The sequence below is a fragment of the Mustela nivalis genome, assembly GCF_964662115.1.
Source record: "Mustela nivalis genome assembly, chromosome: 1".
NCBI lineage: Eukaryota > Metazoa > Chordata > Mammalia > Carnivora > Mustelidae > Mustela > Mustela nivalis.
In genome coordinates this window covers 194,171,939-194,191,466 of record NC_139020.1, presented here as the reverse complement: position 1 = coordinate 194,191,466, position 19,528 = coordinate 194,171,939, and the positions used below count along the sequence as shown (strand labels likewise).

At 47.8% G+C, this 19,528-nt stretch overlaps 1 protein-coding gene and 2 long non-coding RNA genes across 3 annotated transcripts in view; 2 read left to right on the top strand and 1 right to left on the bottom strand.

Annotated features, from left to right (window-relative positions):
- Positions 1–5,815, top strand: part of LOC309870760 — a 280,290-nt gene extending 274,475 nt beyond the window's left edge. Inside the window, exon 2 of the long non-coding RNA XR_014314798.1 lies at positions 4,011–5,815. This is a non-coding gene — a long non-coding RNA (uncharacterized lncRNA). The remainder of the gene's footprint in view (positions 1–4,010) is intronic.
- Positions 5,816–6,640: 825 nt separating this feature from the next.
- LOC309870781 lies at positions 6,641–7,259 on the top strand. Its single transcript, XR_014314807.1, has 2 exons — positions 6,641–6,791; positions 6,897–7,259. It is a non-coding gene; the product is annotated as an uncharacterized lncRNA (long non-coding RNA).
- An 8,236-nt stretch (positions 7,260–15,495) lies between these two features.
- The window catches only part of DCP1A (decapping mRNA 1A), a 59,604-nt gene continuing 55,571 nt past the window's right edge, over positions 15,496–19,528 (bottom strand). Inside the window, exon 10 of the mRNA XM_082743052.1 lies at positions 15,496–19,492. Within this exon, the coding sequence (XP_082599178.1) occupies positions 19,412–19,492 (81 nt within the window). The 3' untranslated portion in view covers positions 15,496–19,411. The remainder of the gene's footprint in view (positions 19,493–19,528) is intronic.

Below are 19,528 nucleotides of genomic sequence, written 5' to 3'. Positions count from 1 at the left end.
AGACTCCGAGAGCTGGGTCAGAGCCCTGTGGGGCTCCTTTCTGCCTGGAGGAGGCCAGTTCGAGTTCAGCCGTCCTGGGTGCCTGCTTGTCATTGTCACAGGCTTGTGAGCTCCTCCTGGCAGGGTTGGGCTGTCAGTGAGAGGGGTTGGACCCTGGTGACCTGGACGCCAAGGGAAGACTGATAAAAGGGGAGGACTCTGAATTGAGTTTTGCTGTTGGCTTTCTCCAAGACATCTGCAGACCCTGGGGTCCCGGGCACCGGGCAAGAGCACCATAGAAGGGAGGCACCTGTGAGGAAGGGAACCTGGAGACAGGAGGTAACGCACCAGCTCTTTGGCTTTTCTGGGAAGCAGGTCACCCAGGCACACGTGGCTACTTCCTTTCTCCTGTACGTAATGCTTCTTTTAAAAAATCATAACTTCCCTGAGATATCATTCACACATCACAAAACTTGCTCTTTTAAAGTCCCATTTTGTGATTTTCGGAATTGTGCAATTGCAGAATTCTAGAATTTTGCAATCATTACCACTATCTAGTTTTAGGACATTTTTTTTTAACTTTTTTTTTTTCTAATTTATTTATTTGACAGAGATCACAAATAGGCAGAGAGGCAGGCAGAGAGAGAGAGAGAGGAAGAGAAGCAGGCTCCCCACTGAGCAGAGAGCCCGATGGGGGCTCGATCCCAGGATCCTGGGACTAGGACCTGAGCCAAAGGAAGAGGCTCTAACCCACTGAGCCACCCAGGCACCCCTAGTTTTAGGACATTTTTATCACCGCAAATAGAAACCCATACCTCTTAGTGGTTTCTCCCTATGCTCCCCTCCTGGCCAGGCCACAGCCACCTCTGAGCTACTCTGTATACCCATGAACCAGCCTATTCTAGACATTTCAGATAGATGGAATCCTATGATGTGTGGTGGTGGGGGGCGGGGAATGAGCCCTTCTGCTTCATGCAATCAAGGCTCATCTGTATTATAGTCCTAGCAGTGTTTTATCTCTTTATCTCTGTTTTCTTTCTTTTTCTTTCTTTCTTTCTTTCTTTCAAGATTTTATTTATTTATTTGACAGAGAGAGACAGCGAGAGAGGGAACACAAGCAGGGGGAGTGGGAGAGGGAGAAGCAGGCTTCCCGCAGAGCAGAGAGCCCGATGCGGGACTCAATCCCAGGACCCTGGGATCGTAACCAGAGCCGAAGGCAGAAGCCTAGCGACTGAGCCAGCCAGGCTCTCCTATCTCTGTTTTCTTGAGGAATCATTTCCCATTACATGGATCCACCACGTTTGGTTTATCCATTTTTGGGGGGGTTGCTGGACATTTGGCTGGCTTCTGCTTCTTTGCTGTTATGAATAACGCGATTTTGAATGGGGACGTAAAAACGTCTGTGGGTATGGGTTTTCAGTTCTCTTGGGTTTACACCCCAGAGTGGGTTATATAGCAATTCCGTGCTTACCTGGTTAAAAAATGAAACCCGCCTGCGTAAGTTTGAAGATCCAGCTGGTGTTATTCAAGGAGTTATGAGTTGGGCAGCATCCCGCCTGGCAGGTAGAAAAGAGCAGACGGCTTTCGCAGGCCGATGGGGACAGAGACAAGGAAGTCAAAAACAAAACAAAGGATTATTTCCGGCAAGGTCACCCTTATTGGTGGAAGGGGTAAAGGGGTTTAGTACACAGACGACCTCACTAGTGCTGCTCAGGAAAATCCAGCCTGATCAGTTTAAAATTCCACTCCTGAGAGAGGCTGGCTCTGCAATTAAGTTCGGTGTTAAGTCTCGGTTTGCTTACAGATGGTTTAGCACAGGTGACTCCTTTTTGAGTCCATTGTGTGTTTTTTTAAACAACTCCCTGAGGAACCACCAAACTATTTTCCAAAGTGGTTACACCATTTGGTGGTGGATGCGGGTTCCAATTTCCCCGTACAACGGTTATCATCTTTTTTTTTTTTTTTTTTTAGAGTTTATTTATTTATTTGTCAGAGAGAGAGAGAGAGAAAGAGCATGAGCACAAGCAGGGGGAGCGGCAGGCAGAGGGAGAAGGAGGCTCCCCACTGAGCAAGGAGACCAAGGCGGGATTCGATCCCAGGAACCTGGGATCATGACCTGAGCCAAAGCAGACGCTTAACTGACTGAGCCACGCAGGTGCCCCTATCTTTTTTAGGGATCACCCCATCTGGTGGATGCCAAGTGGTATCTTGTGGTAGTTGAGTTGTTTATTGCTTTAAAAAAAATTATGTAAGTAGCCACATATTCTGTATAGAAAATTGGGAAATTTAACAAAAGTATGATGATGGTCTGTTTTATGTAAGTTTGACTAGGCTGTAGTCCCCCAGTTATTCAAGTAACCTAGGTATGGCTGTGAAGGTGTTTCGTAGGTGTGATGGAAGTCTGTGATCAGCTGAGTCTCAGAAAAGGAGATTATTGGGGCGCCTTGGTGGCTCAGTGGCTTAAAGCCTCTGCCTTCAGCTCAGGTCATGATCCCAGGGTCCTGGAATCAAGCCCCACATTGGACTCTCTGCTCAGCAGGGAGCCTGCTTCCCCCTCTCTCTCTGCCTGCCTCTCTGCCTGCTTGTGATCTCTGTCTGTCAAATAAATAAACAAAATCTTAAAAAAAAAAAAAAAAAAGGAAAGGAGATTAATTGAGCTATAACCTGGGATGGATCTGATGCAGTCAGTTGGTAGAGCATAAGACTCTTGGTCTCGGGGCACCTGGGTGGCTCAGTGGGTTAAAGCCTCTGCCTTTGGCTCAGGTCATGATCCCAGGGTTCTGGGATTGAGCCCTGCTTCAGGCTCTCTGCTTGACGGGGAGCCTGCTTCCCTTCCTCTCTCTCTCTGTGTGCCTCTTTGCCTGCTTGTGATCTCTGTCCATCAAATGGATGAATAAAATCTTAAAAAAAAAAAAATACTCTTGATCTCATGGTTGAGTTGGAGCCCCACAATGGGAATAGAGATTATTTCAAAATAAAATCTTGAGGAGCACCTGTGTGACTCAGTTGGTTAAATGTCCAACTCTCCATTTCAGGTCATGATCTCAGGGTTGTGAAATTAAGCCCCGCATTGGGCTCCATGCTGAGCATGGAGCCTGCTTAAGATTCTCTCTCCCTCTGCCCTTCCCCCACCCCACTCCCATGCATGGGCATGCTCTCTCTCTAAAAAAATAATAAAATATAATAAAATAAAATCTTTTTTTAAAAAAGATTTTTATTTATTTATTTGATAGAGATCACAAGTAGGCAGAGAGGCAGGCAGAGAGAGGAAGGGAAGCAGTCTTCCTGCTGAGCAGAGAGCCCAACACGGGGCTTGATCCCAGGACCCTGGGATCATGACCTGAGCCAAAGGCAAAGGCTTTAATCCACTGAGCCACCCAGGTGGCCCAAAGATTTTATTTATTTATTTGACAGTCAGAGATCACAAGTAGGCAGAGAGGCAAGCAGAGAGAGAGGGGGAAGCAGGCTCTTTAATGAGCAGAGAGCCCGATGTGGGGCTCGATCCCAGGACCTTGAGATCATGACCTGAGCCAAAGGCAGAGGCTTAACCCACTGAGCCACCCAGGCGCCCCTAAAATAAAATCTTTAAAAAAAAAATAGTTGTACCTGTAGCAGGAATGTCTCCTGTGCCTGAGAGCCCAACTGTCCTTCCTGATGCCTGCCCTCCGTGTTTCCTGCCTGCCTAGCCAGCACCCACAGTGGATGAGCCAGTCCCTTGCAGCAAAGCCCTTAATAAACAAAGCCCTGCTTCCCTGGACCCTGATGCACACACACACACAGAGGGAAACCTCGATCCTCCATACGCCCACCATCCAGAGATCACCACAGTCAACATTTTCTGTGCATTTCCTTCCAGTCTTCCTCCACTTACCTCTTTTCTCCTCATGAACATAAATATTTCAAATAAGGTCTCTGCAAGGATCATGTATCTCTCATATGAGAGATCTCTCATATGAGGAATTTCAGAGGCAGGGAGGAGGGTCATGGGGGTAGGGGAGGGAAAAATGAAACAAGACGGGATCAGGAGGGAGACAAAGCATAAGAGACTCTTAATCTCACGAAACAAACTGAGGGTTGCTGGGGGGTAGCAGGGAAGGGAGAGGGTGGCTGGGTGATGGACATTAGGGAGGGTATGTGCTATGGTGAGTGCTGTGAAGTATGTAAGACTGATGATTCACAGACCTGTACCCCTGGGGCAGATAATACATTATATGTTAATTTAAAAAAAATAAATAAAATTTAAAAATAAAATAAAATAGGGTCTCTGGGTGTCTAATTGGCTCAATTAGTAGAGCATGAAACTCTTGATCTTGGGGTCATGAGTTCGAGCCCCACATTGGGCATAGAGATTATTTAACAAGAAAAAAAATTTTTTTTAAATTAAATAAGTCCTCAAACCCTTTATACTTCTAGCTTTCGTTTTCAGCACTGTGCATCTTAAATCTCTCCGCACAGGGTCTGTGTGCTCTTCTCCCCTAGGATGGTCGCTGGTGCAGAGGAAGGTCAGCGGCTGTCCCCTTTGGGTGGACACCCGCGTTGCTCCTGGGCTCACTCTGGAGCAGGCGATACCGGCGCTTTGCCTCAGCCCGCACTGTGCGTCAGAGAGAGACCTCTGTTCGGGCTGCCACTGAAGACGGGATCCTGGGTCTCCTTGGCCAATCCCAGGACCAAACTGGGAGGGTTGACCCTCGGCGTCACCCCAGAAGGCCTGGGGCTGGAGAGACCTGGCACCAGTGAAAGGTGAGCACCGGTGTGGAGCCTGGCCAAGTGCCGCCAGGCCTGCTTTCCTTGCGCACAAAAGAAAGGTGCCTAGTCATTGCCGCTTGCGGTCTGAGCAGCAGGGCCTGGGTGCCTCCCTGGGTGGGGAGCAGGGAGCTGCCTCAACAGCACCGTCAGCTCCTTCCCAGGGGCGCCGTGCCAGGCAGGGCTTGGGCAGTGCGGTTGGCGCTCAGGGCACATTCAGGGCACTTGGGCCCCGCCCTGCACGGACTGCAGGATGGAGTGGGGGAGAACCTTGTCCTTCTCTCTGCCAGCTCCTGGTTTCCCTGAGCAAACCAGGCTGTATTGTTCCCGTGGATATTCAAGATGAATGCTTTTGTTGAACTGTGGAGAGATGAAGTGGATTTTCTCCTGGGCGGTTGAGGGATCGCTGCTGTGAATGTTTACATTCACATGTTTACATTAGGGCAGGACCAAAGTTCTTGGGAGAAAGGCAAGGACGCCTACTGCCTTCCACTCTGAGCCACAGCAGTGCTTCCCCTGGAGACTGGGGTGGGAGGATTTGCGAGGAGATCCCAAGCCCCCCAGGCACAGAAGCTTTTACCATCTCTCTCCTCACCCACCTCCACAATCAGCAATGGCTCCCAGTTGGCTGCCCGGTTCTGGTGGTTTAGGTGAGGCCTCGGGAAGACATGTGCTCTGTGCAAAACACGAGTGCAGCCACAGCGGACCCTCGAGTCAGGACAGGGAAGTGTTGCTGCCATCCCTGGCCCTCGATTCCCTCACCAGTTCAGCCCTTCATTCGATTTACCCAGGCCCGTGTACAGGTGCTGTGCAGGTTGCTCGGAGAAGGAAGGTGATCCTGTCTCTGTTCTTGCCTCTGACGATGTCACAAGTCAGCAGGGGCCATGGGTGCATCTTGCGCTGTCTTGTGATCTGGACAGGAGTTGCCTGCTGAGGCTGCAGATCAAGGAAGGCTCCCAGGAAGAGGTGACCATGGAGACAAGTTTTGAGACAGCGGCATTCCCTGCAACAAAACGGAACCGGTGTCAAGCTGGTGTTGGGTGAGGGGGACTGAGACAATTTTGTTAAAAAAAACGCAATTTAGCTGAGTAAATTTGGAGATCTAATTGGATTTATTCAGTGAGTCAGGAATCAGACAGCTTCCCATCTAGCGAGTCGAGAGTTGCTCTGGAGAGCAGAGCAAAGGGGAAGGCTTTGGTAGGCAGAAGGGGGGCAGGGACAAGGAAGTCACAAACAAAAGCGAAGATTATTTCAGGAAAGGTACTTTCCTTTGCAGGAAGGGGAGGGCAAGGGGTCTGTTATTAGGGTGACCTCACTAAATGCTGGTCAGGAAATTCCAGGCTGCTTTAAAATGCCACTCGTGGGAGAGGCTGGGTCTGCAGTGACGTTAGGGACCTGGTTTTGGTTTGCTCATGAGAAGATTCATACAAATGACTCCATCTGGGGCCTGTCCCTTATTTTCTTTAACCATTCCTCCTTTCGAGCCCAATCTCTGCCCCCAGGGAGATGTGGTCCAAACTTATGGCATTAGGGATGCTCTCAGCTCCTGCTCTGCAATTCTGTTGTTTACTCTGGGCGACCTTCCGAGGTCACGATGTGTTTGTTTGCTAGATTTTTGTGGTATTCACAGGTTACAACGCCAGGCTCACAATTTGTTAGTCCATTATTCTCTTTATTCCTTTTTTGACATTCCAGTTTTGGGGGAGGACAATTGGCTTGGTGGTTAGGAGGGGCATAGAATACAATATGCCAGGGAGATAACTAGGACTGTTCTAAACAGGTAATTCCCAATGTCTGGAGTGGACTAAGAAGCCAAGACCAAAACCAACCAAAATAAGATAAGTCAGCTCCCTTGAAGGAGTTACCTTTTTTAAAAATTATTTTTTAAAAGATTTTACTTATTTATTTGTCAGAGACAGACAGAGAGAGAGAGAGAGCCCAAGCAGGGGGAGCGGCAGGCAGAGCAAGCAAAGGGAGAGGAGAAGCAGGCTCCCTCCCCGAGGAGCAGGGAGCCCAACACGGGACTCAATCCCGGGATCCGGGATCCGGGATCACGACCTGTGCCAAAGGTAGTTGCCTAACTGAAAGAGCCGCCCAGGTGTCCCGTAAGTTAGCTTTTTTAAACTGAGTGGGTTGCTAAGTGATCTTATGTAACTGAGTTTCAACTTCCCCAGAAGTGTGAATCCACGTGCAGCAGGTGTAGACACCGCCTTGCTCAGCTGAAAGATAACCGAGGGCTCTCCTGTAATCAAGAGCAACTTGGCCGGAGCGCCTAAGGACTTCTGTTGATCAGCTGTTGCTTTAGCAGCGGATTCTGTGATATTTTCAAGAATGAAGTGGAGCTTGCTGACGATGGACCCATTCACCCTGACTCCGAAGGAGGGAAGCAGGGCCCTGCCGAGGTGGGTAAAAGCTGACTCATGAATGCCTTCTGGCAATTCCCACTGGACTCTGTGGGTCAGGACTGGAAAGATAATGGTCATGGAGCCCTGTACGATTTTAAGGGTCCGTAGCTTACACAGACTGTTTTATTTTGACCTTGCCTTGTGTCCTTTTTTTTGCATAAAGCCTGGACACAGTGTTCCCCAAGTTTGGGGCTGGTTAACCAGAAATAGGGAAACAGACCAGAGGGTCTCTAACATCATGGACAGATCAGAATTTCTGATGACAAATCCAGCAGTCTGAAAGGTGAACCCCCTCCCCATACTTAGCCACAACCTGGAAGACACAGGGTTCCTACAGGACCAGGATCAGGTAGAGTACCTTCAGCTGTGAGAAGTGTGCTGGAGGGGAGAACCTGGCTGGCTTAGTCGGTGGAGGGTGTAACTGTTGATCTCGGGGTTGTGAGTTCGAGCCCCATGTTGGGTGTAGAGAGTACTTAAATTTTTTTTTATCTTTTTTTTTTTTTTAAAAGATTTTATTTATTTATTTGACAGACAGAGATCACAAGTAGGCAGAGAAGCAGGCATAGAGAGAGGAGGAAGCAGGCTCCCTGCTGAGCAGAAAGGCGGATATGGGACTTGATCCCAGGACCCTGAGATCATGACCTGAGCCAAAGGCAGAGGCTTTAACCCACTGAGCCACCCAGACACCCTCCTTTTTTTTTTTTTTTTAATCTTAGAAAAAAAGTAAGTTTGGGTACCAGCTCGGTGGTCAGAAGGACCTGATGGAGTCCCTTCTAAGCAGCTCCAAGGGCCGTCTTTGTTTTTAGGGATTCCAAATTCAAAGGATGGGAGAAAAATGGAAACATTTAGTTTGGTGAGTTGGAACCAGATAGAAGAAACTAGAAGCATTCAGGACTTAGTCCAATTACAGGCATGTCACTAGAACGGTAGCCATGCCCACCAGTTCAATCGGTCTCATGTTATTGACTCTTGTCCTGTTCTGATCCAGAGCTTCCTTCCCTTCTGGAAAGTCTTACCAGTTCAGTTTTATGATCTTCAGGTTCCCAGAAATCTGTATTCGAGAGCATGTTCCATGGGTGTCCCCACAGATGGAGCACTTCTGCAGGCACCCTTTAGTAAAAGCACTGGAGTAAAGGACAAAGACTTCAAAGTGTCCGTTGTTAAAGAGCTGAGGAGAATTCATTATCAGAGTTGAAAAAGAAACGTCTGTGACATACAAATTTTTAAAATTATGATAATAACATGCCAGGATATATCAGACTTGAGGAATTTCATGCAACACTTTTGGGGACACTTGCAACATATACTGATACAAATATAATATCTGACCTTTAGTAAACTTAGGTAGAGAAAAAGTATTATATTTAATGCTGACAATGCTAAAGACATGCCTGTTTGTTTTTTTTTTTTAATTATTTAATTTATTTATTTGACGGACAGAGATCACAAGTAGGCAGAGAGGTAGGCAGAGAGAGAGGAGGAAGCAGGCTCCCCACGGAGCAGAGAGCCTGATGTGGGGCTCGATCCCAGGACCCTAGGATCATGACCCAAGCTGAAGGCAGAGGCTTTAACCCACCGAGCCACCCAGGCGCCCCAGACATGCCTGTTTTAATTAAACTAATGAACTTAATACCAAATATTTTCCCAGATCACGTGAACCAGATAATCACTTGGTTTACTTTTCTCTTATATTTAAGATTTAACTAAATTTTTAAAAAAAATTTTTAGAGAGAGAAAGAGAGACAGCACATGCAGGGCTGGGGGAGAGGGAGAGAGAGAGAAACTTAAGCAGGCTCCATACCCAGCACAGAGCGGGCTCAATCTCATGCCGCTGAGGTCATGACCTGAGCTGAAATCAAGAGTCAGATGCTTAACCAGCTAAGCCACCCAGGCGCCCCTCTCTTATGTTTCTGAGAGTTTAATTTATATAAACCCTCATTTTCTTTGAGCCAATTAAATAGAGCTCTGTACGAATTAATTTTGGCAACACTATCTGGAGAAATAAAATTCCACACATCTCCAACACACTCGTGTTGGACACACATGAACATAGGTGAAGAAGACCAAGTAGGACATTTGCGTCTCAAAGGCAAAGGGATAAGCCTTTTGAGATAAATAAGTGAGGTTTTTGGGATTTCTCAAAATGATTGGTGGACTCTGAATTGTTCCTAGAGCCACACCTCTGGTCCTACAAATACTAGATGAATAAATAAAGTATAATCGCTTTTACTTCCTCAAAACATTGTGTTACTATCTTCTTGGTATCACAGGACTGATACAGCTACCCATCTACTTTGGGATGTTTTTATTCCCCCTCTGATAGATTTAGCTTAGGGGAGAAGGCCTACTTAATTCTTATTTCAGACTCTAAATATTAGCTCTCACACACAGCTAACTTCTGGCCACAGAGCTCCTTAAAAATTCTTTTAAATACCTTGTCAGTGTTTAGCTGGGACAAACAGTGACAGGGAGAAACTTAGCATGTCTGACCTGTGTTGCTTGGAGTTCCCTTGCTGCTGCGATCTATAGTTTAGAAACCTCTGGTTAGTCCCGCATGCACACATATTAATCATCAAAGGAATTTTGCTTACAGCTGAGATTTACCAGAAATCAGCCTCATTCCAGGAAATAAGGAAGTAAGTACAGAAATGATTATGCTATGTTTAATATTTACAGGAGTGCCATGACCAGATTCCTGGACACAAAGATCCAGTGAACAGGCATGGAGAAGTTGGATGTCTTCCCTGGATGTCTACAGACATCATTTATCTTTTGACTGCAGCACCGTTCTTCTGCCTCCTTTCCTGAACATTAAAGAAGCTCAGAGTTCACGCCCCGGGGGAGATGGTCTTTGGGACAATAGTCTGCCATCTCCTTGTTTGGGGGGCTTTCGGAACAGAGTGGCTTTCCCTACCCCGGTATCTCACCTCTCGACTTCCTGTCCTAATGAGGTTGGACTCAGTTAGAAAATGTCAAGTATTTCTGGCCGTATTAAACAAGCCCATGGGCCCAAGAGGCAGCCTCAGAGAGGGTACAGGAGATACCATCTTCATGAGATCTAGAGTTGCTCCCATAGATTAATAACCAGTGACCTGGGGCACCTGGGTAGCTCAGTGGGTTAAGCCGCTGCCTTTGGCTCAGGTCATGATCTCAGAGTCCTGGGATCGAGTCCCGCATCGGGCTCTCTGCTCAGCAGAGAGCCTGCTTCCCTCTCTCTCTCTCTCTGGCTGCCTCTCCGTCTACTTGTGATTTCTCTCTGTCAAATTAATAAATAAAATCTTAAAAAAAAAAATAACCAGTGACCTGGATCAGGAAAGGAAGGGACAGTGTGACTATAGCCCTTAGGTTGGCCTCTGACTGAGTGGAAGATGCCTGAGGGCATCACCCATAGCGTCCGGTGGTCTAACTTCAGAAAGTAGCTGTTGAATAAATAGGCTCTATGGAGTCAGAAGTCCCTTTGGACAGAGGACGACTAGACAGAGCACTCGGAGGGCAGAGGGGAACAGCAGGAGATATGTTATGTTGAACCAACAGACCCCAACAACAGGGACGACAGACTGGGAACTGCGCCTGAATGGGGAGCCGTGCATGACACTAACAGTTCCCGTGTGTGTCTTCAGACAGAATGATGGGCTGGGGGGTCTTTGACTCCGAAACCTGGGAGTAGGGGTCTGAAAGGCTAAGGTTTTGGCTCCAGGCAGAGCTGTCTACAGTTCCAGCTGGCCTGCCCTGTTTTGGAAGGCCGCTTAGATCAAGTGCTCAGTGCAAAGAGAGCAGAGCTCAGGACCCAGAGGAACTTACCCTTGGAAATGAATGCAAATGGGTTTGTATTTCTCATCCCCAAGTGCTGGTTAAGTACACTCCAGATCCCACTCTTGCCACTAAGTCTGTTGAAAAAACCAAACCAGGGGCACCTGGGTGGCTCAGTGGGTTAAGCCACTGCTTTCGGCTCAGGTCATGATCTCAGGGTCCTGGGATTGAGCCCCACATCGGGCTCTCTGCTCAGCGGGGAGCCTGCTTCTCTCTCTCTCTCTCTCTGCCTGCCTCTCTGCCTACTTGTGATCTCTGTCTGTCAAATAAATGAATACAATCTTAAAAAAAAAAAAAAAAAAAAAGAAAAAACCAAACCAGAATTCAGTGGAGTACATTTGAAGACCTAATTGGCTTTATTCAGTGAGTTATGAATGGGGCAGCATCCTCTCCAGCAAGTGGAAGACGTTCCGAGGAGCTGGTCAAAGTGGAAGGCTTTTATAGGCAGAAGTGAACAGGGACAAAAAGGTCACTAACGAAACAAAGTATTATTTTAGGCAAGGTCACCTTCCTTTGGGGGAAGGGCAAGGGTTTCTCATGATTACTAGTGTTGATCAGGAAATTTCAGACTGATTGGCTTACAATTCCACTCCTGGGAGAGGCTGAATCCGAAGTTTAGGTACTAAACCCTGGTTTGCTGGCTTGGGGCTTAGAACAACTAACTCCATTTTGGGCCTATTTTCTTTTTTTCTCTTCTCTTCCTCCTTCTTTCCTTCCTTTCTCTTTCTTCCTTCCTCCCTTGCTTCCTCCCTCCCTCTCTTTCTTTCTTCCTTCCTACCTTTCTTTCTTTCTTTTTTTCTACAATAAACCCATTTCAAATTCTAAAACACTGAACTGGAAAGCAGCAGTAGCTATGAAGGGGAAAAGCAGGCTGCGTCAACACCCCCCTCCTGCCCGGGGCCCCAGTTTCCCCACTTGACTCGGGCAGTGTCCCCACAAGACGCCTCTGAGCCTCCCCTGTCCCCTTCTGGCCTAGGGCTGAGAAAGCCCTCTGAGAGCCACATCTGTGAGGGTCACTGGCAACAATCACCATAGGTGAAGCAGTCCTTTAACCGATTAATGGCCCCGTCAGCGGGAGCAATGCTACTGTCATTTCAACGCTCTTCAGAATGCACCAGGAACCTACAGGCTCTCTCCGCAAACCTCAAACCCAGAGGGAGGTGGCATGAACAAGCCCCGTTCAACTCTTGCTTCGGCTGCTCTCTCTCTGGGTGAACTTGGGCAGATGCTCCGAGGCACTTTCTCCATCCACAGTACCCTCATCTGACAAGTGAGGTAACAACCTGTATCTCCCAGGTGGTCCTGAGGGTTATCCCGCAAAGAGGGACATGCACCTGTACCATGTGCTGTGCCGTGGGCACAGAGCGGCTCAAGCAATCCCAGCGCCCAGGAAGCTCCATGTAAGGGCACATGCATGCCTGTGTGTATGTGTGTGTATGTGTGTGTGTGTATGTGTGCTTATGGCATCTGCAGCTATACAGGCAATGCCCCTGCCCCCCAGGGTTGGATGAGGACTAATGAGGGGTGTCTGTGTCTCTCTTCCCACCTTTCTGACTACCTTCCCCTGCCCCATCAGAGACACAGCCTGGGGAGATGCTGCCTAAGCAAGAGGGCACCAGCCACAGTGCCGGCCTATCACTTAAGGACTCTGGAGTCCTCTGTGGGGCAGGGTAGAGGGGGTTGCTAATTAATGACCTCGCACTCTCTGGCTGGAACAGAGACAGCTCTCTGGTTTCCTATTGGGCAGAAGCACGGTGAGTCAGGGCACTGCGGGTGATGGAGGGGTGGAGGCAGCCATGGGCTCCCGGGTGCACTGGGCCCTGGACAGGCCCCTGGTGGGAGAGAGCGGCCACCTTTCAGAGTGGGGTGGGGAGACGTGTCAGAGTGAAGCCAGGGCTTCCTATGAATTTTGAGAATGTGTGTCATGCCCAAACATTTCCATATTTAATAGGGAGCATTTCATTGCAAATTAAGATTTCTCCTTTATATCACAATTAGTATATTTTTAAAGATGGTTATGTGTGGGCAGGGGTCACATTTTCTGTGAATTCTGGGTCAGGAGATTCAAGGAGGAGCTCCGAAGTGTTTGTTGGGAAAGGGGGTTGAGATGCCTGCCGGCGTCGTGGCCCTGGAACGGACACATGCTAAAGCGGGGACACCCCTTCCCTGTCCACAGGGCCCGCAGCAGGTTGGGGGTCTGACCTCCTGGAAGTCCCTCAGTTGCATCGGTGCAGGTGGCTCTACGCAGGTGGTGATCGGTCTGGGGCGGGGACAGTCTCCAGGGGCAGGGACACCACAACGAAGTGGGACTTGGGGAGCAAGATGTGTTTCGCTGCCTGCTTCAGAAGCCAGGGCACCGCTGCTGCCCCTCCGAGAGGTCACAGCACAGGGAGGCTGTCTGCTGAGGGCGCCTTCCCGGGCTGTACCAGAGCTCAGGCAGCGTCAGACTCACTTTTCTGGAAGGGCAGAGACAGGGTAGGAAAACGGTTCATGGGGACTGTGCTGCCTTCCGGGTCCTGTTTCAGAGCGATGGACTGACGTCTGTGTCACCACAGCCCCTGCCCGGGGGGGACAGGGAGTCTCCAGGGTCCCCATGGGGCCGGTTCCCGGAGCAGCACTGGGGCTGTGGAGAGGTCCACATGAGTGGGCTGGGGACACACGGCAGATACACACACCTGTGGAGACCGAAAGAGACCCCAGGCGACACCTGTCACGCGGACTCCAGGCTCCTTGGAGGCTGTTGAGCCTCTGCTGGTTACAAGAGCACTCTTGCTTGGAGCTGTGAGCCGTTGGCGCCTGGTGCATGCACCCAGATGGGATGCGGAGGGCTGGCCAGGGCCGGTGTGTGGCCGACACAGCTCCATAGCAGGGTGGGCTGCCGGAGCCTGGCCGCTGTCCTCTTGCCCAACTCCGTCTCACAAGCTCGAGGAGGCGGAGGATCCTGGCGAGCCTGCCAGGCCTTGTCGCGTGGCCTGTGATTAGGAGAGCCCGGGAGGGACCGTCTGAAAGGGGGACACGTAGGGGGACCGTCGGGGCCTGAGCCCCCCTCTCGCGGCTCTTCCCTTCCGCCTTCAGAGGACGTGGCTTCACGGAAAGGTGGGCCTCCCTTGCGGGGACGGCACGGCTGCTGGAGTTCAAGCTTCTCCACGGGCTGGTTCCAGAGAGCTCTCTGAGACAAACACGGCTTCCTGGAAGCCTCAGGAGGCTTATTCACACAACCCTTTCTCAAAGATCGGGTTCTTAGCGCCGGATCTTTGAGATGGAACCAGGATCCATAAACAGTGAGTGAAATCGTTGTTCAAGACAACCGAGAAAACTAAAACCCATCTGCCGGGGCGCCTGGATGGCTCAGTGGGTTAAGCCTCTGCCTTCTGCTCGGGTCATGATCCCGGGGTCCTGGGATCGAGCCCCACATTGTGCTCTGTTCCATGGGGAGCCTGCTTCCCCCTCTCTTCCTGCCTCTCTGCCTACTTGTGATCTGTCAAATAAATAAATAAAATCTTTTAAAAAAATCCCAAAACACCCATCTGCTACAGCAGGGCCTGCTGACGTTCCCTTTCCATGAAATTTCGATGAACCCAGTTGTCTGGTTTCCTAGGTGCCGACACAAGCAAACCAGCGAGATAAGCAGACCTCATTAGCCTTTAATAAACAGTGATAACCTAAGAAACTATAAAAAAGCAATCCAGGACCATCCATCATGGAGACAGAGGAGTGAAGAAAGTGGTTCTAGACCAGCTCTCTGGCCTGCTTGGCTTCAAGACCCTGTGCTGGCTTAAGAAGCAACCTTTGGCCCATACCTCAGTCACTGCCTGCTTAAACTTCCTTCTCATTAGAATGGCTTGCTCCGAAGGTCAAGCAAATGGGACGGCAACCCTGGAAGGACCGAACGGGCGCGCAGCTGTCATGGTGACTGTCCTAGGGCATGGGTTGGCTTCGCCTCTGCCCTGAGAAGGCAGGCAGGTCTAACAGACATCTTACGCAGAATTTTGTTCCGATTGCTAACATGTCAACAGTTATTAGGGAGAGAGAAGATTAGCCATTTTTTTTTCCCCTTGAAACTTTTCTCTATTTCCCACAATGATCAGATTTTAGTTCCCACCCTCTTTCTTTCCTTGTCATCCTAGATGCCTGTCATGTGACAGCCCGATACGCACAAACTAATAGACTGTGGGAACTGGCCCTGACTGTCGTCTCCTACAGAACAGTGTTTTTGGCTGTGACTAGGAGTGCACCCTCTGGCTGGGGTAGTCATCGAAGACTCAGTGAAGCTCTTGAGGTGTCCACTCGCAGCCGTTACACACTCGCTGTTCAGCTACCAGGGAAGGAAGTGCTCATTCACGGACGCCAGGCCTCGGGGGCTTCGGACCTGGGAATCCACCTGGCCTGCGGCGTAGCTGGCCAGGCCCAGACTGGAAACGGGCAGACAAGGGCCTTCTCTGGCGGCTCTTTTCTCTCACCTCTCCCCATCTCACCAGCGTGCGGTTCTGGCAAAGGGTAGCAACACATTTAGAAGTTCCATTTCTCTAAATTAAATAAAAACACAATTAAAATTTAGTAGGTGCTAAAACTTGGTTTTGAACTTTTATTAAAAAAATATATTTGCAAACATATAAAATTTAGGATGAAAAATGCTCATCTGAAAACATGTAATAACTTAATATTTGCAAACATACACAGATGGTATAAAATCCATACCATTAAAAATGTTAATGATGCAGTATTGCGCTCATGGAACAAAACCTTGCTGTAATTCCAGAGCTTCTCAGCCCCACACTTCAGGGAGCTGAGAATCCCGTACACTGAAAGTCATGAGAGCTGCATGGCCAAAGCAGTAATACAGAATTAAAAAAACCATTGAGAACACAGATTTTAAAAACACGTTTCTTAAGGAATCACACAGATAAAAGGGAAACACAACTTTGCATCTTCCCCATTCAAAGTGAACGATATTGCATCCTAGCATTTCAAATGAAGATGTTGAATAGAAAACTGAGTGAAACATTGCACACCTCTCCTGCTGATTTTGCTGGAAAACAGGCTCCTTGAGGCCCCGGCCCTCAGGGAAATGTTCTTAAACATAGCTTTGAAAAAGCCTAGTGTAAGTTGCTTTACTTGACTTAGATCTTAACATTTTATACACCTGTAAATGGAGGGCACTACTGGTTCCAGAAGGTACTCTGAATACAACTGAAGAAAACCAAAGATAGGTTAAGAACGAAACTCATGCTTAGCAGCAAATATGCAGCAAAAGGCAGAACCCACATCCCTGTGGTTCCTTGTCTTCAATCCTGTGGACTGGGCCCACTTGTGCCTGTGCTCCCTCTCGCTCCTCTGTTTCTGTTTTGCCCAGTTACCGTGTGATGGCTGATTTTGTTTTTTTAAGCGGTTAGGCACCTTCAATTTCATGTTGCATTATCAGTAATACGATGGCAGTTATGCCCTCTACTACCCAAATGAGAAAACTTCGAACTACATTCTTGGGGGGAGTAGGGATAATAATAAAGCTGCATGGTTTCAACATAATACCTAGTACAAGATTCGATAGGGTTTTTAATTTTTATAAGGAAACCTAGGCAGAAAAAGGACAGATGCTTGACATGCAAAATTGGGCCAGACACATTCTAGACGAGGCCTGTGTGGCCTTCAGCAGAGAAGGATCCGTCAATTCAGACTCTTCACAAAACCCCGCTCTGGGATGGCCACCCACCCCACCGCACCGAAGGTCTGCAAGGTGAGATGAGGACACTCCATGCACACAGTATGAAATGCATCTTCTAACACCGACAGGCTCGCTTGAAAACTCAAGGATTCCAAGTCCCACCTTACAAATCCCTGGAAGGACACCCGCTGCGGAGGAGCTGCCGTGGCGCAGGAATGTGGCTGTATGGGAGGGGCAGGGGTCTATCCAAAGGCGATGTTAACTAGAGCAAAAGAGCAGTGCCACCCACTGGGGTTGGGGTGGATGCACGGACAGATGCAGTGGCCTAACTGTAAAATCTAGCCAGAAGCATCTGTGTTTTGGTGTCCACTTTGATTCAACTAAGGTTTGAAACAAAGGTTCCAGTCAAGTCACGGCAGCTATGGACACATGCAACCTAAGCTAGCGTGAGGTTCTGGATAGGAAATCTGACTGAGAAATAAGGCAACTGATCTGTGACTTTTGGGCCAGGGTCATCCAACTGCAACAAGTCAGGCTTGGCCTGACCTTTCAAGGACTCATTCTGGCCCAAACCTCCTGGTAATCATGATGGTGAACTTCTGGCTTCTGAAATTTAAGTAAATCATTTGAATACATAAATTTGAGAGTTGAAACAGGTTGACCCTTTTCAAGTCTCCATGACTTGGGCACTTCAAAGTTTATTTTCCCACTACGGAAAACTTATCATAGATTCTCTTTTCCTGTCTGTCATATTCATTCCTTGGATGAAAAGGGTGAAAACTAACAGATCTGATTACCGACCATCCTTAGGACATCCTCTCTTTTAACTCTCTCATAATATTACACATACTCAAATCATTTCTACTCAAATGTCTATTACAAGAAGAATCCCTTGATTCTTCCATGTACCGAAGCTTACCGAAACCACGCTGGGGGTGCGATCAAACCTGTTTCCTGAGAACAGTCACAGTCACGTGGCTCCCCCGACACCCTCTCCTGGTATAAGCAACACTCTGGATCTTGCTCCGACATTGTCCTTCCTGGGTGATGTACGATCAATTCATTTTTGGTTGCTGGGTTTACACACTACCTTTGAAAACAAGCTCTTCCCCCCTTGAGTATGAGAACTTCCAAGCTTCCCTGACTTCTGCACAATTCACAAGTAACTATGTAGACAGCAAGAAAAGACACTAAATTGACAAGCAGAAGACTGCCCAGGAAGCATTTAGATTAACGAAAGCCAATTGAAGTATTCTTTAAGCTAAAAAAAACCCCTAAGACCCAACTAAAACAAGCATGTAATTCACAAGTAGTTTTCTAAAATCTCAGCTAGGAAAAAAAAAAAAGAAAATCTATGGATTTATGATTGAGTCACCATTAAAGCTTAGAATGATTGTTCCGAGGAACCGCCACATCCACCAGCATTATTCACAGCTAATCCTTATGCTACCTGGTTGAGCCAACTGGGTTTTGACCCCATCATTAAATAGTGCTCAGAAAAGTAAGCAGTGCATCTTAATTGGTTAAATACTACAAAATGATCTGTATCATAGAAACAAAGACACTTTCATTCAAAGAGTATCTTAAAATTACTATTGCTGAAATAAATCAAATTCTACATTAAAATATTACTCATCACCATTACATGCCATAAAAGAATAAATATAAATCATGGCAGGTCAATAGCAGCATAACAAAGCATCTTTACATATTTTCACACTTTGGGCTGCAAAAGTACTCACAGCCTAGGAATACATTGGTAAAGTTCTGAATTTCACACTTTGTTTTTAACTCCATTTTCTATAATAAAGTAAGGGCAGTGTGAATAACAGCTCCCTTTTCTGCATAGCTTTAAAACTACTCTCAGTAGACTCGAGGAATGGAACCAGAATGGCTTTGTTAGATTGGTCCACTGGTCCTTTTGTCAAAGTGTTAAGGAAAACAATCAACAAGGACTTCTGTGTTTAGACAGAAAAGGAAAATAAGGCTACACTTCACACAAAACTTAACGTTTTCAAAACCACTCAAGAGGTTAACTTAAAGTGAAGGTTTCTGATCGAATTCAGTCTTTACCAGCCGCAGCCTTTGCTTCAAAGGTGTGACATGCTACTCCCATACCATCACAGAGCCTGGCGGGGCCCCAGTCACATGGTATCGCTGCCCAGGGAGCCTGCTGCATGGCAGCACCAGGGACACTTAAGAACAAAACACAATTGAGAAGTTTCAGAACTTTTAAGGCCCAAATGGGGCATCATAAAAATATACTTCATTTGAACAAATCAGTCCTAATTTGCCAACTTAAACTCTGATCCTTAAAACTCAAAGCTACTTTGCACAGAGCTGACTTCTGCTCTGATCAGAACTTGACATCAGCCTAAGGCTCAAACTCAAACTTCTGGGAGGGAGGGGCAGGGGAAGGGGCACTGGCTGGGCTGAACTCTGCTGCGAGGCTGGTGACCCCTCCTCCCTAAGACCTTGAGCGTGAAAGCAATCTGAAAACCAGACTCCTCATTTCACATCCTTTCTTAGAGCTGATGAAAACACCCACACAACTTAACACAATGGTTTTTTTCTTTTCTTTTCTTTTCTTTTTTTTTTTTTTTCAAAACAAAGGTCTGCTGGTGATGCTTCACAGTGAAACCTCCATTATCACTGAGAACGTCACTTGGAAAACATTCTTAAGGAATGAGTCTCTTTCTCATAGGCTCAATTTCAGGATTCTCAAAACTCAATGTTCTGTTTAGAAGTTTCCATGATGAGGCCTATTTGTTTGAGGTCGACATTCTGCCTTTTCTGGTTTATTCTGCTCCAGTCATAAGTTGTGGTTGTCTTTGTTCTTGGTCAGAACCTGCAAGTAGACTTCGTGAAGCGTACTGAGGAAGCTGGAATCATTCTGGAAGAGATGGTAATGACTCGTTTACCTCAGCAG